At 38.3% G+C, this 27339-nt stretch overlaps 1 protein-coding gene across 1 annotated transcript in view; it reads left to right on the forward strand.

The window, feature by feature from the left end:
- Positions 1-19829, forward strand: part of PTGER3 (prostaglandin E receptor 3) — a 77710-nt gene extending 57881 nt beyond the window's left edge. Inside the window, exons 3-4 of the mRNA XM_081225602.1 lie at positions 17142-17233; positions 19748-19829. Coding sequence (XP_081081728.1) covers positions 17142-17233; positions 19748-19751 — 96 coding nt within the window. The 3' untranslated portion in view covers positions 19752-19829. The remainder of the gene's footprint in view (positions 1-17141; positions 17234-19747) is intronic.
- The last annotated feature ends 7510 nt before the right edge of the window (positions 19830-27339 follow it).

Here is a 27339-nt window from a genome sequence, read left to right on the forward strand (position 1 = left end):
TTGATTCTTTGATAGTTAAGAAAATGCTTCAGTATTTTGTAGGTCCAGAGTCTTTTTTTGTGTGTGTGGTACGCGGTCCTCTCACTGTCGTGGCCTCTCCCATTGCGGAGCACAGGCTCCGGACATGCAGGCTCAGCGGCCATGGCTCACGGGCCCAGCCGCTCCGCGGCATGTGGGATCTTCCCGGACCGGGGCACGAACCCGTGTCCCCTGCATCGGCAGGTGGACTCTCAACCACTGCACCACCAGGGAAATCCCCAGAGTCATTTTTATGACCATTGATAATTGCTCAATGCTGTGAAATGTTCTGTTATGTGAAACGCCTCAATGCTGAATTCCTGGTTAAAGGGAATTTGCTGCACAGAACACTTAGATTTCAATCAGTAAATGATATATTTTAACTGCACAGTCTTCTGTAATTAGTTAATAAATTTATTTTTATTTTCAATGTCTGTCCAAGTGCTTCTTATATGCTGGTTTCAAAAGAAGCAGTTGTTAAGTTAGCCAAACACCCATTCCCATAACATCCTTTTAGCTTAAATTCTTGCATACATGTAGCCCTTAAAAACTCAAACATCATAAAAACAAATTTTTTTATACGGAATCATGAAAATGAGACAGTTAGAGAAAGGAAGTTAATGTGGGAAAAGAGTCACTTTCTAAAGTTAATTATCCTAAAAAGTTGAAAAGAAAGTGCCTCTCCCAGTGAAACTTAAGTAAATACCAAAATGATTTTAGTAACACTGATAACACTTTGACATATATCGATTTCATTTGATTATCCCGACTTCCCTATGGGGAAAATGGGGCCAACGTTATCATTATCCCTATAACATAGATAAAGAAGTGGAGATTTATAAAATTTAAATAAGCTTGTCCAGGTTTAGAGTGAGTTAGGATTCAAGCCCAGCTCTTATGATTTCAGTTTCTGAGCTCCTTCCAGTGTCACCATCAGTGTTGTAAACACAGTACAGGGAAGGAGAAGATCTGAACTATGCAGTCTTATGATGCTATGCCACCTTTCCTCTTTGAAAATGCAGAAATACTGTACATATTTTGGGAAAATTACCTGCAAATTATTTGAAGTCATCATTGAACTGCTGGGTACATCCTATGTTAGGGCCAAAAAATCAGTCTCCTCATGTCAACTCCTGAAGCCTTGAGGATTGCACATTTTAGATAATGGATTCATTTTAGGCTAGACATGATGAAAACACTATTAATCTCCTTTTATTAGTATGCCTTCTCTCTGCACCACTTCAGGTTTTCTCTTGACAATTGCCTAGAATTTACACTGGCTAATGCGATGGCTTTATGTTATGCATGTTAGGTTTCGATGGGCTGCAAAAAAAAAAAAAAAAAAAATCTAAAATAACAATAACTAAAAAAAACATAGAAGGATATTTCTCTCCTACTTATATAAACTCTGTATATAGTCCATCCAGGGATGATCTGGCCACTTCCTCATCATCAGAGATTGATGTTATTTTTAGCTGTCATTCTTAGTATACTGACTCATAGCGCAGTATGGTTGCTTGAGCTCTAGCCACTAATCTGCGTCCTCCTTCCTGCTTTCATATAATTGGCCAGAGTTTAGTCACCTGGCCACACCTAACTGGGACAAAGATGGAAATGCAGTATTTAAATTGTTTCTCAGCTAATAATCAGGATTCTATTATAAAGAAAACAACTGGCAATCTCTGTCACAGTCAAAGAATGGTTCCTTATTTTTATGTACCTTTTAAATTATTATTATTATTATTATTATTATTGCGGTACATGGGCCTCTCACTGTCGTGGCCTCTCTCATTGCGGAGCACAGGCTCCGGAGGCGCAGGCTCAGCAGCCATGGCTCACAGGCCCAGCTGCTCCGCGGCATGTGGGGTCTTCCTGGACTGGGGCACGAACCCGTGTCCCCTGCATCGGCAGGCAGGCTCTCAACCACTGTGCCACCAGGGAAGCCCTAAATTATTTTTAAATTTTATATTTATTGAAACATATTTGACATATAACAAAGCATAAATTTAAGGTGTACGTGTTAATTTGATCCATTTATATATCATGATATGAGCGCCATTGTAGCAATAATTAGCACCTCCATCACACTACATAATTATCATTTTTTTAATGGTTGTAATAACTAAGTTCTAGTCTCCTAGCAAGTTTGATGATTATAATACAATAGTGTTGTCTAGTACACTATACTGTGTATTAGATGTCTAGAGCCTGTGACTACCTGTTGCAAGTTTGTACTTTTAAACATCTCTCCCATCCCCATGACCACCATCCCCTGGTAAACCACCACTTTACTCTCTGTTTCTATGAGTTTGCCTATTTTAGATTTCACATATGAGTGATATCATACCATACCTTTCTCTGTCCGACATCTCATTTAGCACAATGTCATCGGGGTCCATCCGTGTTGTCACAAATGGCAGGATGTCTTTCTTTCTCGTATTACATGACTTTCTAAATGTCTTTTGTGTGTGTTGGTTATTTTATGTAAAAGAATCTATCAAGTTTCTGCCCGAGGATCATAGTTATTATATTATTCTACTATATATTATACTATATTATTATTATATTACTAAGAACAAAAGAAGCTGAATACTAAATAATTTGCTATATTATTTTGTATTTAAAGATAAGCAACTGGCTTTGAAACTACTTTTATATAAGATCCAGATTCCAATTGACCAAATTGTGACTAATGAGACTTTAGCCATTTTTCTTTGCTGTCATCACTTAGAGAAATGGGAATGTGTCGAGAATTTAGACTTATCATAACCATTAAATATGTATGACTTACAGCACATAATGAATACTATTTAATTATATACAGCTTATAACATTTTTATTGATGAGTCAAGATTTTCCTTCAATGCCTCGCATGGTGTCTTACGCATAGACAATACACAATCAGTGAGTGCTGAATTGAATTAACCTTCACTACTCTATGGAATTTACTCGCCTGTTGGCTAAAAGACCCTTGATAGCATCTGCTAGTATCCAATCATTAGCCTCATGACAGTGTTATTCTGGTGCTGATTTAATTTGATTGTATTGGATGGTTGTGGTGGTCCCCATGCATAAAAGGGACTGCAGGTGATCAGGTAACTTCATAAGAATGCAAGTGTTTTACCTCAGACAGTGACCACACCTGTAGCTTCAGGGACTAGAAAATCCTCCGGAATGCCCAAGTGCGTAGAGATCAAGCAAAACAGCTCTGAACTGGAGGATCAGGATTAATTTTTCACAAAATCCATTACCCAGTGCAATTACCATATTTATGATAGTTTTTAATCTTATTTAATCTTTCCCAGCTATCAATTTGGTAATATACGATAAGAATGCATTTGATTATTTTCTTTTTATTTGAGCCATATGTCCTGTGATTTACCTTTTAAAAACTGGATGTAAAATTGCAATGAGACCTTCCATTGACTGTCTCATTACAAGTTATACAACAGAGCAACACTTGCAACTATTATTAGATTTAATTTGTCTTTAGTTGTATACTCCTGACTTGTTTAGAATTAGGATGGGCTTCTTTTATTAGTCATCTGGGCACTGTTTCAGCTTCCTTCTTGATCTCCCTTATAATGCCTTAAACTGGAAAACAAAGGCCCATAGTCACAGATTTAAAAGGTGGTCACTGTATTTATTTAGTGCTATTTGCATTTGTTTGACTTTTGGAGTCTCTACTTTTGCTAAAGTCTAGGGTGATAATTGTACAGTCTAAACTTAGTTATTTTTTAAATGTCTTTAAAAATCTTCTGTACAGAACAAAACTTCCTTACAAGACTATGTTCTCTGCTGGCTGGGTCAGAGGCTGGGAGGTGGGACAGTAGAGGGTAGGTTCTTAAACTTACAGTTGAAGGTATGTTGTCCATCTGTTTTCTCAGTTTGCATTAACTCAGTCTCTTTGAGGGATGTATTCTTCATGGTTTCTCCCAGCTCCTTTCCTTAGCCAAGTTGGCATCTGTGTGAAGAAACTTATATTCCTTCATGGCAATGGGGGCAGATAAAGAGAGGCAGCTTGTCCACACAGAGAACCTGGTTCTGTCCGCTGGGTCCTCCCTACCCTCCCTAGAGTTGATTTTGGTCTTCCTGGTTGCTGGGTAGCTGCTAGCATCCCCCGTTGATTCAGGGCTGCTGAAGCCTGTGAACTGTTTCCTCAGCACACTTGAGCCCTGTGGTCCTACTTTGTTGACTCGGCCCCATTGCTGTCTCACTGGCATAGCAGACCCTCAAGGCTCTGCCACTTCCTTCCTCTGGAAACTGCTTTGGGCTGTCCAACCCATAGGAACTGCTATCTCTGCCAGGGTGTCACTCTGGTCCTAAACATAGCAGCTCCATGGCAGCTCCTCTGGCATTTAGCTTTCTTCTCTTTTCCATGAATCCCAGGGAGACTCTGGGGTGCCTTCTCTATCATGCGAGGGCTGGGGGCACCAAGACAATCATCATGGCCTCTCTCTGCTATTCCCTTCCCCAGAAGTATCCATACATGTGTGCCAGGGCACACTCTGAGACTGTGTCCTCAAAGACTTGTAACCATCCCTTCTTTCTACTTGAGGTTTCTATTCTTTTGTCACCCTCCCTCTTGTGGGGTTTGATGCTGAGGCAGTTGTGGTGGAGAAGTAAAGACATCTCTCCTGCTTCTCTTCCTATATCATCCCCACCTCCTAGCACTAGAAAGGATTTTGACTGCCTCCATGCCATTTCTTCCTTCTTAAATTGGTCCCATTTGCCTGGGGCTATGATGATGGAACGGCTTCCATGGCTGCGGGGAGGAAATGGGAAACAATACTTTTACTGATCAAAAAAATAATTAGGAGGTATTTAAAGCTTCAAAGAATATTGTTGTTGTTTCATCAAAATACTTCCCCTATTTTTCTGAACTACACTACTTCATTTTTTCCCATCTTTGAAAAAATAAGTTTAAAAAATATTTTCCCTTCCTTTCAATTGGAGAGTAGGTTGTGAGTTCCTAGGTTACCTTTATTTTCTCAGTAATTTTGAATACTTAAAATAATTTTGTTATTTTGATCAATCTAAATAATGTTATTATATAAATGAATTAGCAACATAACAGATAGCTACAATAGCTAAGCCATACAGTACTGTATACCCAGTAACAACAAGTTTTCATTGTTCAAACCAACAACTATGGGCATTAATAGGCCCCTGTCCAGCTCAAGTTCTCCATGACAATAAATCCCTGCAGGCCAGGATTTTTCAGGAACCAGGCTCAGATTAAAGTCCATGTCTGGGTATAGGGCTACATCCTCCTGGTTCTGAGAACCAGAAAACTCCAGATGTGGAACAAACCAACCAAATTCAATGAATCAGAGAGCAGCAAGGATGGTGTAGGAAAGGGTTAGTCTCTAGTCTACTATCTTGTTGATGCCAATCAATTGTTCTTCCTTTTGCATGGTTTACCATTATAGACCTGGGGAGTGCATACAAGATAAGGCAGGTTGTGAATTTGACCAGGTGTGCATGGTTATCACCAAGCTTAAGGAAAAAAATCTCCCTTATACATACATAGTGCATCATAAGTCAGGCAGCAAATACTGACTAGTGCCACTCTGTGTCATACATCATGCTGGGCTCTTTGGAGTTAGCTAGAGACTATTTATAGTACAGGCCCTGCTTTTAAAGGACTAGAATCTTAATGGAAAGATCATGCATTCATTCATTCACTCAGCAAATATTTATTGAGTTCATCCTTTGTTCCAGGCACTGTGATATGTGGGCACGATGCAGAAACAAAATAGATGTGAACCCTGCTTCCATGGAACTTACAATCAGGAGATACTGATACTTCTAAGTGACTTTGGCTATGCCTGAATAACCCCAATTCTAGCCAAGTGGAAGGAAGAATGCTGCAGCCCACTCACAAATGATGTTCCCAAAGTGGGAGGCCAGGTGTAAGACTGTAATAATTTATCTAGCAGCTCCGTGTGATTATACAAATTGCTGTAAATGTACCTGGTAGAATAATCTCACTGAGGAAAAGTTCCTCCTGAGTTGGTACCAGAGGCAGATGTATGGTTAAGCTAATGAAGCTCAGGCCTCAAAGCCCCTCATTTCACAGGCCTTTTCCAAGGTCTGGTTTTATATTCATTTCATTAAAGAAAGTTGTATATTCTTCAGGTTCTGCAAGACTGGATCCAGTTCTGTCTGCTATGGTACCCAGGTATGCATGGAGAAAATGGAATTTGACCTAGCTCTTGAAAGAAAAGTAGGCTGTGCGTATTCCCCAAAAGAATGAGAGCCCAATATAAATACAATGGACTATTACTCAGCCATAAAAAGAAACGGAATTGAGTTATTTGCAGTAGGTGGATGGACCTAGAAACTGTCATACAGAGTGAGGTAAGTCAGAAAGAGAAAAACAAATACCATATGCTAACACATATATATGGAATCTAAAAAAAAAAAAAAAAGATTCTGAAGGACCTAAGGGCAGGACAGGAATAAAGACACAGACATAGGGAATGGACTTGAGGACACAGGGAGGGGGAACAGTAAGCTGGGGCAAAGTGAGAGAGTGGCATGGACATATATACACTACCAAATGTAAAATAGATAGCTAGTGGGAAGCAGCTGCATAGCACAGGGAGATCAGCTCAGCGCTTTGTGACCACCTGGAGGGGTAGGATAGGGAGGGTGGGAGGGAGACGCAAAAGGGAGGAGATATGGGGATATATGTATATGTATAGCTGATTCACTTTGTTATAAAGCAGAAACTGGCACACCATTGTAAAGCAATAAAGATGTTAAATAATAAATACTCCAATAAAGATGTTAAAAAATAAAACCCAAAGCAGCCAAAAATAAATAAATAAATAAATAAATAAATAAATAAAAGACTAGGAGCCCATTCAGAATGAGGAGAATTGTAGGGACAGTGTACAGGGTGAATTGGAGGGCAGTGAGTTGATTGACGGGCAGTAAGAATTACTAAAGTAGGGATCCGATTACCAACTCATCAGCTAAGGTGTCTGCAATGGCCAATGTTGTTATTTAGTCTCTTTGCGATGTAAGAAATGGGGTACCACTCAGGTTAGCTCAAGTAAGGGGAGGTTTATTATAATGGAATATCATGTCCTGGAGTATGTAGGCTGGAGTTGGAGGGTAGATCAGGATCCAGAGAATCAACTGTTGGAATAAATGAGTTCCTTGCTAATCCTCCGCCATCATTGGACCTAGCTATTTTCTACATGTTTGATCGTGTTTCCATTACCAACTGCCAAGTCTTTCTCTCCACTGTCAATATAATTTCTTAACTTTATAATTTTTCTTTACTTACAATATCTGCTTCCTCATGACACTGGTCCTGCTGCTAACTTCCTTATTTTTTCAACATTTCCAAATTCAGATTCTCAAGAGAGGAAATATCTGCCTTGTCAGCTCATTGTTCCTTGACTGGCAAGGCTATGTCTTAGGTTTATATACCTTGTCCAACTGGGTTTTCCTGGGATATGCAGAATCCTTGTACAAAATATGGTAGCCTGTGGATGTGGATGCCCCTTCAGTGGGGCTGTGAGCAGAGGAACTTTCCTTATAAGGGTCTGTAGGTGCAGGTGGTACAACGAATGACATGTCCAATGTAGCTGAAGTAGCTAATACTTCCTGAGAGCTTACTGTGTGTCAATTTCTATTTTAAGCACTTCCTATACATTCTCCCTTTTAATCCTACTGATAATATTATGGGGTAGAACTACTTCTGTTCCCATTTAACTGAGGAGGAAACTGATGCCCTGCAAATTCAACTAACTTCCTCAAGGTCACACAGCTAATAACTATTGGAACCAGGATTCTAATCAGGTATGTTTTAGAATCCATTTTTTTTCGATGCCATAGGCTGAATGTGGGATTTTATGAGGGGTGGGTTATAGCAGAGACTAGAGGCAGAGAAATCACTTAAGGGACTAAAGAAGGTTGCAGTGACACTGTGCGTGAGTAATAAAGGAGGAACTAAGAAAGATGCAGAATGGTTAGGGAAGAAAGGATTTCCCAGATACATAAAAAAAAAAAAAAGAATCACTTGGATTTGGTGATAAGTTGGAATTGGAATTTTGAAATAAATATTCAAGTAAAATGCATTATAAGTGCCCTCCTAATGAAAAAAAATCTAGTTGGAAAAGAGATTTAAATTTTCTTAGCAGTGGAAAAATGACTAAATTGGCTCTTGGAAAGTATAGTATCCAAAGATTTTATCAAAGCTGTGGAAGAAACTATTATATTCTTCTTACAGAGAAGTAGTATTCCGTCAAAATTTCCCCGCCTCTGGATATTACCCACAAAAGGCTGGCTAGATTTCAGGGTACTGAGAAACTCTCGTATTTCATTTATATAATGTAAGCCAGATTTCTGAAGGGAAAACGTCCCCCCCCACCCCGTTACTTTGTAGCATGAAATAAAGAAAATTTCGGGGGTGAGGTATAACCTCAGTGTTGATATTCCAGCTTCTCGGAGTCTCCTGAGAAGCCAGATGTGAGAGCAGATGTTGCAGGCACTGTAGCAGGTGTGGCAGAGGGGTGGATAATATTCCCTGGGAGCCAGAGGCTAGAGCAACCATTGCTCCCTGTAGAGTCTGGGAAGCTCCTCCCAGAATGGGATTTTTTTTTTTGAATTTCACTTTATTTTTTTATACAGCAGGTTCTTATTAGTTATCCATTTTATACATATTAGTGTATATATGTCAATCCCAATCTCCCAATTCATCACACCACCACCATACCGCCCAGCCACTTTCCCCCCACGGCCATTTTCCCCCCTTGGTGTCCATACGTTTGTTCTCTACATCTGTGTCTCAATTTCTGCCCTGTAAACCAGTTCATCTGTACCATTTTTCTAGGTTCCACGTATATGCGTTAATGTACAATATTTGTTTTTCTCTTTCTGACTTACTTCACTCTGTATGACAGTCTCTAGATCCATCCACGTCTCTACAAATGAGCCAATTTCGTTCCTTTTTATGGCTCAGTAATACAGAATGGGATTTTTAACATTTAGCCTTCCTTCCTGCATGAGGTTTCTGGCTACCAGTTATCAGTCTGTAATCCCCCAAATTTTGTCAAAGTCTTAGACTTCTCTGAGGTGGGAAGCCGTTCTGCCTCCTCAGCTGCTGCCCAGCTTTACCCAATCTTAGTCCCAAAGTGAAGTGCCCATTACTGCCAGCTGCACTTGTGCTTTTCTTTCTTTCTTTCTTTCTTTCTTTCTTTCTTTCTTTCTTTCTTTCTTTCTTTCTTTCTTTCTTTCTTTCTTTCTTTCTTTCTTTCTTTCTTTTTTTTTAAATTTACTTATTTATTTAACTTTGGCTGCATTGGGTCTTCGTTGCTGCATGCGGGCTTTCTCTAGTTGCGGCGAGCGGGGGCTACTCTTCATTGCGGTGCGCAGGCTTCTCACTGCGGTGGCTTCTCTTGTTGCAGAGCATGGGCTCTAGGCGCGCGGGCTTCAGTAGTGGTGGCAAGAGGGCTCTAGAGCGCAGGCGCAGTAGTTGTGGCGCACGGTCTTAGTTGCTCCGCGGCATGTGGGATCTTCCCGGACCAGGGCTCGAACCCGTGTCCCCTGCATTGGCAGGCGGATTCTTAACCACTGCGCCACGAGGGAAGCCCACTTGTGCTTTTCTGACTCTTGTACATTCAAGCATCTCTTTGTTCAAGCTTTCCCCCTCCTCCCTACCAATTCTTTTCGCACCTTATACCTCTTGATGAAACCTCACCTCCCCAAAACAAAAACCACTTTTATTTCCATTTCTCTGAATTCTTAGGGTTTCTACGATCTGTACTATTGTGAGGAAACCAGTGTGAATTACATTTAAGGTCTATTCTCTTTAGAACACATTTTAATGTTTTAGAAGGAGAAAAAGGCAGAATGCCTTTAAAAGACTAGGTTAAAACAGAAGCATTGGAGGTCACATAGCCGAGTTTCAGTGTAATATTTTTGGACTGTAAGGCTGTAAAAACCTGAAGATGAAGTTCTACTGAGGAGGAGATTGTCAGACATTAGAGCCTTTATGTAGCCTTAGCTGCTCAGTCTCAGTGAGAGCATGAGGACCATCGTTAGAAAAAAGGCGCTGCACCTACCTCTTTCATTTCTCTGAGAAGAGAAAGATGAAGGGAAGGAAAGCTTTGAAGAGTAAGAAGCAAAACTGTTTCTTCTTCTTCTTTTTTTTTAAATTTTTATTTATTTATTTTTTTGCGGTACGCAGTCCTCTCACTGCTGCGGCCCCTCCCATTGCGGAGCACAGGCTCCGGACGCGCAGGCTCAGCGGCCATGGCTCACGGGCCCAGCCGCTCTGCAGCACGTGGAGTCTTCCCGGACCGGGGCACGAACCCGTGTCCCCTGCATCGGCAGGCGGACTCTCAATCACTGCACCACCAGGGAAGCCATGTTTCTTCTTCTTGATAGTGTGGAATAGGAGGACCCAGAGTAGAAGCGACGCCTCATTCCGAGACCAGCAAGTGCATAATGACAGTAGATAATGCACCAGCGGTACGCATTTCCTTAGAATGTTGCTGAAGCTTCCATATCTATCTTTACCCCTTATACAGAATAATGAACTGATTTTTTAAAAATCAGAAAGCAATATTTTTACTGTTAAGTAATGAACTAGGAGCAAAAGGCCTAGTTTCTAGTCCTGGATCTAGGTCTAGACCTGAGCAAGTTACTTAACTTTGTTGAGCTTTTATTTATTTATTTATTTTCATCGATAAAATGGAAACAATATCCACCCACTTGCAGGCACTCTATGTAAAAACACATAGAAATCATTCATTTAAACATTAAACAGTAATTAAGCTGCATTGTGGCAGTCTCTGGTCTAGTCACTGGGGGTGAATCAGTGAACAAAAACAGATAAAAATCTCTGTCCTTGTGGGGTTCACTGACTAGTATAATTGGCCAGGTCACATTTTAGTTTTTCACACTGCTCAGTTATCCACCTCTTCCTTTTTTTATGAAGCAAGTGTTTGCTGAATAACTGTTATCCACTGGGGGTGTTTACAAGTTAATCAAATCTATAGATTGATTATGGGGCCTTATGATGGAACAGATATAAGGAGGCTGAATTCCAGACAAGACTTTGCTGCAAGCTAGCTAGCTCTATTTTTTAGTTATAAAAAATAACTTTGTCACATATTTGCACTTCAATATTCTAAAATTATATTTTTTCTCCTGGAGTAGGTCAAATTCTGCCCCTACTGACTTACATGCTTTACTTATTTCTTTGATCGATTAACCCCTTAAAAAATTACTTATTTTATTTATTTATTTTTGGCTGTGTTGGGTCTTCGTCACTGAGTGCAGCCTTTCTCTAGTTGAGGTGAGCGGGGGCTACTCTGTTGCAGTGCGTGGGCTTCTCTTGTTGCGGAGCACGGGCTCTAGGCGCACGGGCTTTGGTAGTTGTGGCACATAGGCTCAGTAGTTGTGGTTCACGGGCTTAGTTGCTCTGCGGCATGTGAGATCTTCCCGGACCAGGGCTTGAACCCGTGTCCCCTGCATTGGCAGGCAGATTCTTAACTACTGCACCACCAGGAAAGTCCCCAATTAACCCCTTTTTATACATCATGAAAATACAACATTTAGTTCAGCCCTCATCAGAATGATTTGTTCATTCCAAATTAATGAAGTTTCATTATACTTGTATAAAAAGAGGACAATCTTGTAAATATTAGATCTTAGTATGCAGCATAGGTGTATCTAGCTCAAGTACTAAAATACCAGAGATGATAGTAAGTTCCAAAGTTTCCAAGAGACTAGTTTTACTGTCATTGGGATGAAATCCAATTATAGAGGAAGTGTAGAATGTAGTTAGCATGTATTCTGGAACCAGACTGTCTGCATTTGAATCCAAGCTCTGCCACTTACCTGTGGGTGACCCTGGACAAGTTATTTTACCTTTCTTTTCCTCAGTTTCCTCATCTGTCAAGTGGAGAGACAATAGTAGCGCAAACTTCAAAGAATGAACACTTGTCAAATGTTTAGAACAGAGCCTGACAAAGGGAAAGAACTTTATAATTTGGGGCTGTCTTTTAGGAGGGAGTTGAAGGGAGAGGAAATAAGAGTAGCGGATGTATCATGTAGAGAAGCTAGTGGTAAAGGGAGCGAGAGATTGGACCACACTTACAGAAAGGGGAAGGGACAAGCAGTCAAGAACAGGTGTTTGTTTATTTCCCAAGATAAGGGAAGCCTATGACTTTTGAAGGCAGTTGAATAGAGCCAGTGAACAGTAAGTTGGAAGAGGGAGGGTTAGGTATAGGGGCAGGGTGATCTATAACAAGGACACAGGTAGTTAGAGGTGATGGAAGGTAAGTAATCGTCAAATAGTTTTCTCTGTGTTCCTCAGGAATTCAGCTAGCCTTTATAATATATTACAGGTCTGGCATTGAAATTCTGAAGACAATAGATCAGACCATACACCTCAGCTGTTCAGGATCAAACAGTGGATGGGGAGAAATTAGTGAGATGATGCAAAGTAAACAGAGGGAACTTTGGCAACATGCTGAAGAGTAGTCTGCACTCTGTGGTGCATCTGGGTCATTCTGGAAGGAACCTCACAGACAGACTAATGCAGGGTTCACCAGACAGAGGCAGGGTGGCTCCAGGAACACAGGCATAGGGCATGCTCAGCCAAACCACTAACAACCAGGGTCCACCCACAAGCCATGGCAGCAGACCCAACAACTGGGTTGTGTTCAGGTGACTGGAGTGGCCACTTATACATCTATCTTTTTATTGCAATTGCCACAGGAAAATAATTTGGTCCAAGAGTCAAATTCAAAGTGAAGATCACACACACACACACACACACACACACACACACAGTCTTTTCTATCTTAACAGGAATCTTAAAAAATATCCTGTAATAAGGCTGAGTAAATAAAGCTGCTTTAACTGAAAATTTTGGGGTTCTCATATCCAGAGAGAGGACCAGCTTTGCTAGCAGCTTGGGTATTATACATATTTGGTAATTTGGGAAGAACACACAAAGCTATAAGCTTAGCTAAAACAAGAGGAAGAGGACTTATTTTGAGCTGGACAGTATCTTCATGGTGGTAAGAGCTAAGATGTCTAAGAGAGGCCCATTAGCGCCTGTACATCCTACACTCTCAGGAAAGACTCATGCTTTGATGTGGATGAAATTCAGTGTCTTAAAGGGGTAAAGCATTAAATGGATTAAACGTAAAAGAGTTTGGCATTGCCTGACATAAATATTTCTACCTTTTTTCCCTTCGACCCAAAGTAATTCCCTTTTAAGTATTGCTTCTCAATATAGGTTAAGAAGTTTTATCCCTAGCTAAGGGGAGTCCAGGCATCAGCAGCAGGAGTGAAGAAGATTATTTTTAACAGGACACCCCGCTGAACAGAGCTCCCCAATCTACACACATGGGCAGTCTCCTCCACTACCAGCTAAACTTAACTTGCCAAATATTTGCTTGGAGTCTATCCCACATGACTGGATCCCTACGCAGAACCTGTCGGATCCCATACACCAGTTCTATACCCGTCTCCAGCTTCTGCTTGTTTTGCTGCTAACTGTTCACACCAGTACCTTCAGAGACTAGCCCACAGGCAGAATCAGCATAACCTATGAGTTTTACTCCTCCCCAAAGCAGCAATGACTTATGGGTATGGGAGTAGGAAAGCCCAGTCCCTTCGTATAGAGATGGGATTAACTCTGAAGTGTAGTTTACCCTCCAGAGTTTCCCAAAGCTTCAGACTGAGACTGGAATTACCTAAAATCTCACTACATCATGGCTTCTTCTCCTTCTCTGTCCTACTTTCCCACTCCCTTACTGTTTCTCCTGGGAGTACATCCTTAATAAGTCATTTGCATACAAGCCCTTGGTTCAGGGTCTGCTTCTGGGAATACTCAGCACAAGACAGTCCTCACTTATTATTCATTGATTTATTCATGTATTCATTCAAAAAAGTGCACTGAGTGTCTAAGTGCTTTCATCCCAGTCCAGTGAGTTAGAGTGATATATAGTTAGGTGAAATGTAACCATGGATATTCTCAAGTATTATATGGGACATACAGAGACTACACATTTCTAGAGTCAAAAGAAACTTAAAATATGAACATATCATCATGCCTGATAAAGTGATTTCTACCTAGTAGGTTCTTATGTGTGCCAAAAGATTTGGTTAGTCCTTGGCCTCATAATGTTGACCACTGAGGAGAGCCAATCATTCTTAGAATGCTGTTTTACACACAAACATTTATTGGGCTCCTGCTATGAATCAGAAAGTGAGAAACCGACACACTCATAAGTATTGGGTTTGCCAAAAAGTTTGTTCAGGTTTTTCTGTAAGATGTTAAGGAAAAACCCAAACGAACATTTTGGCCAATCCAGTACAATATAATGAGATAATTACATCTTGAATAATGTATACGATGCCATGGTAATATGATAGAAGGAAAGATACTTTTCCAAGAAAACAAAAGACTGGATCTCCAGTACAATATAATGAGATAATTACATCTTGAATAATGTATACGATGCCATGGTAATATGATAGAAGGAAAGATACTTTTCCAAGAAAACAAAAGACTGGATCTTGGAGGAAAAGTACAATTGATTCTGGACAGAAGTAGAGAGAGGCATTTTAGAAAGGGAATAGCAAACTCCATAGTAAGTAGGTGTAAAAGAGCATTGGCAGGTTTCTGGAAGTGTGAGTAGTTTACAGGATTGAATCAAAGGTCACACGAAGAGGAGAAGCAGGAGATAAACCCAGAGGTGGAGGTTGGAACCACTCAGTGGTGCACCTTAGGTACTTCAGAACTTTATCCTGTAGCAGTGGGGAACCTTCAAAGATGTTTAGGATTTGCCAAGGTTTGCCTTGGAAACAATACGAAGGATGTGTTAGAGAAAAGAAAGACTCCAGTCAGAAACACTAGTTAGTTAGAAGGCTGTTATTAGGTTAAATCAGATATAATTTCCAATATCCAACCATTTTTGATCCAACAAAAATGTGAATTTCATATAGTTCAGATTGATACACTGGACAAGAAGAATGAGGGTGAGAATCTGAACAATGACGTGAAGACTGGAGAGAAGGAGTGAAATAAAAGAGACACACAGGAGAGAAAATTGTCATGAAATGCAGGGGCAGAGTAAGCTGCAGAATTAGGTGTGACCATGAAGCAAAATTTTGTAATGTGAATGATGGAGTGAATCACGGAGAATGTCCATAAGGGAGATGGGTTCCACCAGGGGAGGAGTTTAGGGAGTGGAACAAGGCACCATACCATGCTTCAGAACTCACGGCTCTTCACCTATTACCTTGCAGTGCCTCATTTCTCTTTAGTTCCTTCTTTTCCTGCTACTTGACATTGGACAGGCATATGATACCCAAATGCCTACTGTTATATTTGCTCTTAAAGTTGGGCCAACAAATAATGCAATCCCAAGTGTATTTACTTAGTTAAAGCAGTCCTCTAAACGAGAGCCTAAGCAGCATGACAGCAGGAAGAGAAACTTAGCGGTCCTCTAGTGAAGGGACCCAATCTAACCAGATTGTTCTTTAACATATGAAGGGTTTTCTCATACAGGGGCACACAGGGGATTCTGAAAGTCTCAGAGAATGAAGAGGAAAACTTGTTTTGTTTTTCTTTTCTACTTTGACCTCGACTCTGACCGCTCTTCCAGATCCACAATGTTTCTATAAAAAGTGTCACTGAACATCTTCTGTTTGCTCTGAAATAGATATTGGCCAAATTATATTTTTTTGTTGCAATGAAGACATGTCATTTTATTGTCCTTCAAGTAACACTGCCTTCCTAAAACAAAAAATTGTCTATTTGCTTAACACAGTCAAGAACTGGAGAACCACATATCTGTCTGGACATTTTCTATAATGTCACACCACGTGGGTTGGACATGCTACTTAAGATGATCTTAACTATACTCTTGAGAAAAAAAGGACTCTAGCAATCTGATAAAAAAGACTGACTAAGGATACATTGAATTCAATTTCTTTTTGTTCTTTCTTGTAACAATTTCTTATAAGAATTTCATTTCACTTTGCTAGTTCTTGTAAGAGAATTACTAAGAAATGTATAAAAAGGAAACATTTTTCAGGTATATTTTCTTTTTATGTATTTCAACTTTGTCAAAATGTGTATATTTCAATATTTTATTGCATCGAATGAATTTAAGCGATTATTTGTAGAATGCTGTTGAGGGATGGGCCTCAGGGCAAATTATGCAGCATTGTTCATTCAGGCCACAAATACTTAAGGACCGTCAGCTATGTGCCAATCATTGTGGTAGCTGTTGGAGATGCAGTGATAAGCTAAACCAGGCATAATTTCTGCTCTCATGAAGCTTGTAGCCTAGAGAAAACAACTCATGTTAAACAAATAATCACACAAATAACTAGTCGTTACAAACTACAATGAATTCTTGAAAAGAAAATAATAGGTCACACAGTGGGAGACCAGTCCTAGTCAACGGGGTATTCTCTGAGGAAGTGATTTTCCAAGTTAAGACCTGAAGGAAAAGTAGTAGTCAGCCAGGTGATGAGGGGATGGAAGAGCACTCTGGGTAGGGGAAGCTTCAAGTGCAAAGGCCCTGAGGTAGGGAGGAGGATGACCCTGTTTGTGATGTTCCTGGACGGCTAGTGTGGCCTGAGCACACAGTAGCAAAAGGTTCAAAACAAAGCTGGAGTTGCAGCCATAAGCTAGATCAAGCAGATAATGTTAAGAATTTTGATCTGTACCCTAAGAGCAACAGGAAGCCACTGAAAGCTGGAGAGTGGTAGAATTAGATTTACCTATAAAGATCATTTGAAGTCAGTGAGCTTTCATTCGGCATTTAACAAATGCTGTGATAAATGCTCTAGGGCTCCCGAAGTCACATTAGACCGATTTCTGCTCTCAAGTAATGTCTGGTGTGTCAGTGTGGGAAAAAATAGAGTGTGGGTCAAAGCACAGAGGTAGGAATGAGACAGTCGCGGGGAGATAATATCTAAAACATCTTTGTTTACTCGGTAATAACCGATGGGCATGGATGTATGGATTGGGGCTCTGCTGTTTTTTAAAAAATGTTCAGGGAAGTGTCATCTGATGAAAGGAGTCATAATCAATAATTCGTCCACTGAAACCCTCTGTCTGTTCACAGATCAGGCACCACACAAACAACTATGCATCCAGCTCCACCTCTTTACCCCACCAGTGTTCCTCAACCTTGATGTCGAGTGACCACTTGGAAAGGTGAGATGTAGAAGCGGTCTGGATCTACAGCTTAGCCCTCCCTCATCTCTCTGTTCTGATCCGAGTTCATGTTACAAAGGCAGAATACCTCTAAGAATTAAAATGCAAACTAAGCACACACATCTGATTAAGGAGGACTAGATTCCCCAGAGGAGATACTGTTGTTTTTTACAACTTCACTTACATTTCCTCCAATTAAGAACTTTCTGAGACTGGCTCCAAGCTGCTCTTGGAACTGACCAACTCTCATGTAGTGAAGGAGCCTGCACGTCACTTACTTTTCATAGTAAGAACAGTCTCCAGGAGTATTTCTTAATTTTTTTTTAAATTGAAGTATAGGTGATTTACAATGTCAGGTCATTTTCAGATCAACAGCACAGAAATTCAGTTATACATACATACATACATACATACATATATATATATATATATATATATATATATATATATTCTTTTTCAAATTCTTTTCCCTTATAGGTTATTACAAAATACTGAGTATAGTTCCCTGTGCTATACAGTAGGTCCTTATGGCTATCTATTTTGTACATAGTATTGTGTACATGTTAATCCCATCCTTCCAGGAGTATTTTAAAGCTAAGTGACCCCTGTTTTGCTTAGGCACCAGAACTCAGCATGTTCACCATATGTTTAGCACACTCTTACTTGCCCTTTCGATTATATCTGTTTTGTATAAAACATATATTTCAATGAATGAACATTACAGAAAACAGAACATAATGCCAAATATGATGCAAGTTTGGTCAGACTAAATTTCGAGCATTAGTTTCCTCCCTCAAACATTTCCTTTCAATATTCTTGTTACTGACAGTAGGGTAAACTGAATGAATAATCTTCTGTGTATCATTGCATTGTATGATCTTTTTTGTTTTAATGAGAGCATGTAAAAAGTTTTAATTTATTTTCAAAGATAGCACATGTCTTTTCAAATAAGTTGAACTCTTCATTTTTAATGGAAAGTCAGCATGTTCATTTTATTTCATTCCCTGGGTACAGCTGGGTACAATAGCTCCTCTACTCAATATAAGTTGTTATGACATGTGGACATTCAAGCAGCTCAATTTCTTTGACCATTTGTTTTATCATAGTGGCAGTAACTGAGAGATAATCAATTCTGTTCTTCAGGGCAAGATCTAAATGTGTTTTCCAATAAATACTGTGCAACAATGCCCAAAGGATAAGAATAAGTCGGTTGCTTCTGGAACATACCTCAAAAATCACAAAGCCAATAAAATTTTTACTCAACTCACTTTTATGATCTTATATCCTTCCCCTGGATATCTGCCTGTAATATACATATTACAGGCATTGTTTTGCTATGAACACAGATCCCTTGGAACACAAAAGAAGGGAAAAGAAGGGAGATAACCAGCTCCCATCTCATTATTGGTACGTTCATGCTAATCCCACTTTTAATTTTTTAAAGTAAATCTTATCATACTTCCCCTCATTATATAAATAAGGCAGGCTCTCTATAGAAACTTTGGAAAATAAAGAAAATTAGAAAGAAAGGCAACTTACTAAACTTTACTTCCACTACGCAAGAAAAAACCCACCATCATTTTAGTGTATTTCTCTCTTCATTTTCCCCTACACTTTCCTTGATTTAGTTTTACATACTTATGATAATATATACTCATTATTGTGTCTTGTTTTTTTACTTCATTTAACATAAAATAAGCATTCCTCAAATTATTTACAAATTATTTTTAAAGTAACTTTAATATTTATGTAATAGCCTATTAAAAGAATATACTATAGTTTACTTAATCATTATGTGTGTTTACATTTGGCACCATGATGAATAGAGTTGTATCTATTACCCAAAGACTGAAATGCAGAATTAAAAAAAAAAGTATTTGTGATTGTTTTTACCACAAGTATACTTTAAGGAATAAATAATGTATAAATTTTTAATATTCTTGAAAGATGCTTATCGTCTGACTGTTTTCAAAAAGAATTACTAGAGATTTAAAATTTCTTCAGCAATGTGTGAGAGTTTCTACTTTGCTTTATTCTAACCAACACTGTATGTATCTTAAAACACACACACAATACTTTGTTGTTTTGATAGGAGAAAAATTGTATTTCATGGCTCTTTTAATCAGTACTCTTCCTGATGTTTTTAGAGTGTGGTTATATACTGATTAGGGCTTGTTTTTAAGACAAGATTATTTGACCATTCAATGTTTATACAATTGATATAGTTTTATAATTTGATGATTCTTCTGGATTATAATCTTAGAAACCAGAAAAATTGCTCAGAATGAAGGCATACACTTAGCATAATTAAATGATCCAGAGGCTAACATGATCCAAAATCCAGAATTATTTAAATCGCTTTTATTTACAAAACACAGATGTAATTACTTCAAACGAGAATGTTTTGATATCTAAGACATTATATTTTGCACTTACATCTTAGTCCTCATACCATACAAAAACAAAAGTATTCCTATCCATGCTTATTGTATCTTTTTTTCTTTATTCTAACAGATAATGAAAGAATGGAGTTGGACTTTTTATTGCAATTCCTGCTTCCCTGAGTTTCTGTATTTCTTCCTACCTGAGAAGGAGAATTTTATATTTTGATTTGGATTGTTTCTTCTTTTTCATCTTTTTAAAAATTTTAATGTTTTTTCTTGTCAGTAATATCCACTGAGACCAAGTTTATTACTGTAATATGTGTCTTTGGTATTAAAAATTGGTTTCTGGGACTGGATTTTGAGTATATATTTAAGAAGCTGGGCACGATTGCACAGATGGTGACTGGTGAAAAAATGAGAAAAAGAAAACCTCATCCTTCAGGAGTTTTTCCCCCAACTTCAAACCATTATGTGAATCTCAACTGATGTGGATATCTTTACATTTTATGGTAGCTTTGATTTTACAATATGAGTTTGAAAAATCAGTAAAAGTTTTTCTCAGTGAAAAGTCAACTTACTGAGAGGAAGAATTCAACCAATAAAACATAAACTTCACGAGATAGAAAAGGATGCCAAATGAAGGCAGGAAGGTACCATGACCAAAGATATTTATGCAAAATGTGTGATTAATGTTTTGGAGATATGTTCTTCTGGGCTAAGCTGGGAACTAAAAGTCCTTAAGTCTATATTCTGGTTATGTGTCATTTAGTAACTCAGGAATCAGCATAATTGTTATTTCTCTGTCTTTGAAGACTGAAAGGTGTGATGCAATGAAGGGCTGTCTTGAAATGTCATAGAAAATAATAATGAAGCTAAGGGGTGAACTGTTGAGTTGGAGTATTAAAAAATCCAGGTGCAGCCTCCAATCCACCACTATCAATTCATCATTTCTTACAATTTCTTCTTGGGTGGCATACAAAAGAAAAAATTAATAAATGACATAGTTATCAACTATCAAGTTTTGTTACTTTTTTATGAAATAAAAGGGTCTAGTTTGTCTGAAATAAGAAATTCTGTGAACTTTAAAAAAATACTTTGAGTCATCTACTATCTCTCAGCTAAGGTGCCCTTACCTGCTCATAAATTCAACCAACATTTCTTTCTCTTGTCTTTCTTTCCCACTCCCTTCCTCCTTCTTTTCCCTCACCCCATTCACTTAATTCAACACATATTTATTGAGTGTCCCTTCTTTAGGCACCTAAAGGCCATGCTGTCACCTACGAAGATATATTGGAAAGAGATGATAATATGGTATCAGTAGTTTTGCAATAGGAGCCTATAATGTGACTCCATTGACATTTCTGTCAATAAGATGAAATCAAAATAGTTGAATCATTCCTTTTGGCTAGTTGAACCAGTGTGAATTAGCTGCAAACTACAATAATTTTCATTAAATATGTATTGAAATTCAAGCACCATGTAACTGGCACTAAACTGATGCTGTACACAATCCCTTTATTCAGGTTTAAATTCAACATATTTTATTGAGCAAGTAGAATTTGCAAACCATCATAGGAATATCCATACTCCTGTTACTTCTATCTGTCCATCATCCAGCTATGTGGTTGTCTAGCTGTCATCTATTTACTATTTTATTTTTACAAAAGAGCGCAAAGTTTACAGAGAGCTTGCCCAATGTCACTTAGCTAACATAAGTAGGAATTCAAATCCAAGTTTAAGTTTTTTGATTCTAGGTTTACTGTTCTCCCTACAGCACAGTGGGATGTGAGACTTATTACAATGATATTCCATTTATAAGACAATGTGATCTAGTAATAAAAGTATGGGTTTTGGAATCAAACTTGGATGTAAATCTGGCTGTGCCACTCATTAGCTCTGTGAACTTGAGAAAGTTAATTAATTTCATTTAGTCTCAATGAATTAATCTGTAAACTAAAGACAATAATACTTACCTGTGGGGTTATTGTGATAAGGTACGTAAAGTGAGTGTAACACAGTAGGTACTCAATAAGTATTAATTGTGATTAATTCTTTATCTAGGCTTACCTCCAACTGTATAATACGAGTTCTAACTTTCAACTATAAACTGGCTTCCTGACTGTGTGGGTTGAAATGTCATGGACAGAATCAACATTATGTAACAACAAATCCCTGGATGCTATTCTTCTTGATTCTAATACCTCATGGTTATTTTTGCCCACACAAAACCTACTCATCTCCCACATGTTCGAATCTCACCTTGTCCTTAGGCCTTGGACAATTTAAGTACAGAAGCCCCTCCTTATCTGCGATTTCAGTTACCAGTGGTCAAGAGCAGCCTGAAAATATTAAGTGGAAAATTCCAGAAAAAAACAATTCATAAGTGTAAATTGCATGTCATTCTGAGTAGCGTGATGAAATCTCCTAGGGTTCTGCTCTGTCTTACCTGGGACGTGAATCATCACTTTGTCCCCCGTATCCCACTCATTAGTCACATGATAGCCTACTCAGTTATCAGATCCACTGTTGAGGTTTGCAGTGCCTGGGTTCAAGCACTTAATATGCTTTTTACTTAATAATGGCCCCAGGGAATTCCCTGGTGCTCCAGTGGTTAGGACTCCGTGCTTTCTGCCACCAGCCTGGGGTTCAATCCCTGCTAGGGGATCTAAGATGCCCCAAGCTGCGAAGTGTGGTCAAAAATAATAATAATAATAACAATAATAATAATAGCCCCAAAGCCCAAGAGTAGTGATGCTTGGCCATTCGGATATGCCAAAGAGAAATTGTAAAGTGCTTCCTTTAAGTGTAAAGTGCTTCCTTTAAGTGAAAGTTCTCGATTTAATAAGGAAAGAAAAAAAAATTTGTTGAGGTTGCTAAAATCTACATAAGAAGAAATCTTCTATTCTTGAAATTGTGAAGAAGGAAAAAGAGCTAGTACAATAACTATTGGTTATTATCGTTAATCTCTTACTGTACCTAATTTATAAATTAAACTTTAAAAGAGGTACTTATGTATAGGAAAAAACATACTATATATAGGATGCTGTACTATCTGTGGTTTTAGTCATCCACTAGGGTCTTGGAATGTATTCCCCCAAAATAAGGGAGGACTACTATGTCTTTGTTATCTGCTTACCTCTCTCCCCAGCTCTGAAGCTATATAGTGCTCATTTCGATAATTACTATATTATTCCTTAAATATTTTCATTATGCCTGTCTTTTTCCCTTGACAAAATTCTATTTCACGGTTGACAGACACATTTCTTATATTTTCTTCATGGGTCTCAGAGCACTAGTACAGTATTTGACACCACAAAAATGGGCTGTATAGACCTTGTTCCTGACTATATATAGACCTATGACTTTTGCATTAGAAGAAATAAATTCCTGCCTACTTCTACCAACATTCTATTGCAGAGCCAGTGATTTCATTCAGCACCACTGCAACCCAGTGTGAAACAAAATAAACAAAAGCAAAAAAAATCCAGCTATGCTGTTCCCAAAAGAGGTTGGGACAGGGTAATGTGAAGAGGCATGCCAAGACATGCTGAGATCTTAGAGCCAGGGCAAGGAAAGGAAACAAGGAATATTAGGGTTAGAAGACTGAGCTTCCATCAGAAATTATATTTATCCAAATTCTCCTAAGGAAGGAGGAAAAAATTAAAGTCATTACCTTTTGTATGTAAAAGTGTATATGATTCTTATAAGGGGATCTTTGTCCATGAAGTATATGAAAATTCAGACAGTGTTGAATTGGTCTACATTTTTAGTGTCTACAAGAACGACTTTTAAAAATTAAATAAATAACGAAAACTAGGTTATAAGGAAACCATATAAGCTACTTAAAAGAACAAAATTTTTTTCAACATCTTCAGTAGTTGGAAGCACATTTAAAAGAAGTCTATTGTTAAGATAATTGTAATTATTCAGACACCTTAAGGATCTGAATAAAATATACCTTGCTTGATATGCTTTTAATTAATTACTATGAATACTTAAATGTTTAACAGCTGCCTCAAAAAAATATTTGTGCTTATGTGTTTCATTAATCCAGGCTTTTACTAAATATTTTAATTCAAAATATGTCTAGGCTTACCTCATGGATTAAAATGTTTCGCTCTTTATTCATGTTCTAAGACTTTATTTTATTGTTGTTATCTGAAATACTTTTTTATATAAAAATAATTTGTACAATATGCATTTTTAAGAGCTTTTGTAGTTTTTTTTTTAATACTCAACCATATTGTAAGCCCCTTGTGGGCAGGACCTCTGCTTTTGTACCTACAGAGCCTAGTACTGTGGTAAGCACATAGAAATTGCTCAATAAAAACTTGATGGCGACTCTAAGGGGCCAGACTGAAATCTACATGAGTGATGCCTATGACACTAGGTATGCACAATATGGGGAAAGGTAGCATTTAGTTGACAGTTGATTCTTTGTTTACTTTTCCTCTTTGATGTGCTGTTTCGGTCAGGCTTTTTTTTTTTTTTTTTGTATTTAAAAGTATTTATTTTTTTATTTTTTTATTTTTAATTTTTTTATTTTTTGCTTTATAACAAATTAAATCAGTTATACATATACATATGTTCCCATATCCCCTCCCTTTTGCGTCTCCCTCCCACCCTCCCTATCCCACCCCTCCAGGCGGTCACAAAGCACCGAGCTGATCTCCCTGTGCTATGCGGCTGCTTCCCACTAGCTATCTACCTTACGTTTGGTAGTGTATATATGTCCATGCCTCTCTCTCCCTTTGTCACAGCTTACCCTTCCCCCTCCCCATATCCTCAAGTCCATTCTCTAGTAGGTCTGTGTCTTTATTCCTGTCTTACACCTATGTTCTTCATGACATTTTTTTTCTTAAATTCCATATATATGTGTCAGCATACAGTATTTGTCTTTCTCTTTCTGACTTACTTCACTCTGTATGACAGACTCTAGGTCCATCCACCTCATTACAAATAGCTCAATTTCATTTCTTTTTATGGTGGAGTAATATTCCATTGTATATATGTGCCCCATCTTCTTTACCCATTCATCCGATGATGGACACTTAGGTTGTTTCCATCTCTGGGCTATTGTAAATAGGGCTGCTATGAACATTTTGGTACATGTCTCTTTTTGAATTATGGTTTTCTCAGGGTATATGCCCAGTAGTGGGATTGCTGGGTGATATGGTAGTTCTATTTGTAGTTTTTTAAGGAACCGCCATACCGTTCTCCATAGTTGCTGTACCAATTCACATTCCCACCAGCAGTGCAAGAGTGTTCCCTTTTTTCCACACCCTCTCCAGCATTTATTGTTTCTAGATTTTTTGATGATGGCCATTCTGACCAGTGTGAGATGATATCTCATTGTAGTTTTGATTTGCATTTCTCTAATGAGTAAAGATGTTGAGCATCCTTTCATGTGTTTGTTGGCAGTCGGTATATCTTCTGTGGAGAAATGTCTATTTAGGTCTTCTGCCCATTTTTGGATTGGGTTGTTTGTTTTTTTGTTATTGAGCTGCCTGAGCTGCTTATAAATTTTGGAGATTAATCCTTTGTCAGTTGCTTCATTTGCAAATATTTTTTCCCATTCTGAGGGTTGTCTTTTGGTCTTGTTTATGGTTTCCTTTGCTGTGCAAAAGCTTTTAAGTTTCATTAGGTCCCATGTGTTTATTTTTGTCTTTATTTCCATTTCTCTAGGAGGGGGGTCAAAAAGGATCTTGCTGTGATTTATGTCATAGAGTGTTCTGCCTATGTTTTCCTCTAAGAGTTTGATAGGTTCTGGCCTTACATTTAGGTCTTTAATCCATTTTGAGCTTATTTTTGTGTATGGTGTTAGGGAGTGATCTAATCTCATACTTTTACATGTCCCTATCCAGTTTTCCCAGCACCACTTACTGAAGAGACTGTCCTTTCTCCACTGTACATTCCTGCCTCCTTTATCAAAGATAAGGTGACCATATGTCCGTGGGTTTATCTCTGGGCTTTCTATCCTGTTCCATTGATCTATCTTTCTGTTTTTGTGCCAGTACCATACTGTCTTGATTACTGTAGCTTTGTAGTATAGTCTGAAGTCAGGGAGCCTGATTCCTCCAGCTCCATTTTTCGTTTTCAAGATTGCTTTGGCTATTCGGGGTCTTTTGTGTTTCCATACAAATTGCGAAATTTTTTGCTCTAGTTCTGTGAAAAATGCCAGTGGTAGTTTGATAGGGATTGCATTGAATCTGTAGATTGCTTTGCGTAGTAGAGTCATTTTCACAATGTTGATTCTTCCAATCCAAGAACATGGTACATCTCTCCATCTATTTGTATCATCTTTAATTTCTTTCATCAGTGTCTTATAATTTTCTGCATACAGGTCTTTTGTCTCCTTAGGTAGGTTTATTCCTAGATATTTTATTCTTTTTGTTGCAATGGTAAATGGGAGTGTTTCCTTGATTTCACTGTCAGATTTTTCATCATTAGTATATAGGAATGCCAGAGATTTCTGTGCATTAATTTTGTATCCTGCAACTTTACCAAATTCATTGATTAGCTCTAGTAGTTTTATGGTAGCATCTTTAGGATTCTCTATGTATAGTATCATGTCATCTGCAAACAGTGACAGCTTTACTTCCTCTTTTCCGATTTGGATTCCTTTTATTTCCTTTTCTTCTCTGATTGCTGTGGCTAAAACTTCCAAAACTATGTTGAATAAGAGTGGTGAGAGTGGGCAACCTTGTCTTGTTCCTGATCTTAGTGGAAATGCTTTCAGTTTTTCACCATTGAGGACGATGCTGGCTGTGGGTTTGTCATATTTGGCCTTTATTATGTTGAGGAAAGTTCCCTCTATGCCTACTTTCTGCAGGGTTTTTATCATAAATGGGTGTTGAATTTTGTCGAAAGCTTTCTCTGCATCTATTGAGATGATCATATGGTTTTTCTCCTTCAATTTGTTAATATGGTGTATCACGTTGATTGATTTGCGTATATTGAAGAATCCTTGCATTCCTGGAATAAACCCCACTTGATCATGGTGTATGATCCTTTTAATGTGCTCTTGGATTCTGTTTGCTAGTATTTTGTTGAGGATTTTTGCATCTATGTTCATCAGTAATATTGGCCTGTAGTTTTCTTTCTTTGTGACATCCTTGCCTGGTTTTGGTATCAAGGTGATGGTGGCCTCGTAGAATGAGTTTGGGAGTGTTCCTCCTTCTGCTATATTTTGGAAGAGTTTCAGAAGGATAGGTGTTAGCTCTTCTCTAAATGTTAATAGAATTCGCCTGTGAAGCCATCTGGTCCTGGGCTTTTGTTTGTTGGAAGATTTTTAATCACAGTTTCAATGTCAGTGCTTGTGATTGGTCTGTTCATATTTTCTATTTCTTCCTGATTCAGTCTTGGCAGGTTGTGCATTTCTAAGAATTTGTCCATTTCTTCCAGGTTGTCCATTTTATTGGCATAGAGTTGCTTGTAGTAATCTCTCATGATCTTTTGTATTTCTGCAGTGTCAGTTGTTACTTCTCCTTTTTCATTTCTAATTCTATTGATTTGAGTCTTCTCCCTTTTTTTCTTGATGAGTCTGGCTAATGGTTTATCAATTTTGTTTATCTTCTCAAAGAACCAGCTTTTAGTTTTATTGATGTTTGCTATCGTTTCCTTCATTTCTTTTTCATTTATTTCTGATCTGATTTTTATGATTTCTTTCCTTCTTCTAACTTTGGGATGTTTTTGTTCTTCTTTCTCTAATTGCTTTAGGTG

The sequence above is a fragment of the Mesoplodon bidens genome (assembly GCF_964165515.1).
Source record: "Mesoplodon bidens genome assembly, chromosome: 2".
NCBI lineage: Eukaryota > Metazoa > Chordata > Mammalia > Artiodactyla > Ziphiidae > Mesoplodon > Mesoplodon bidens.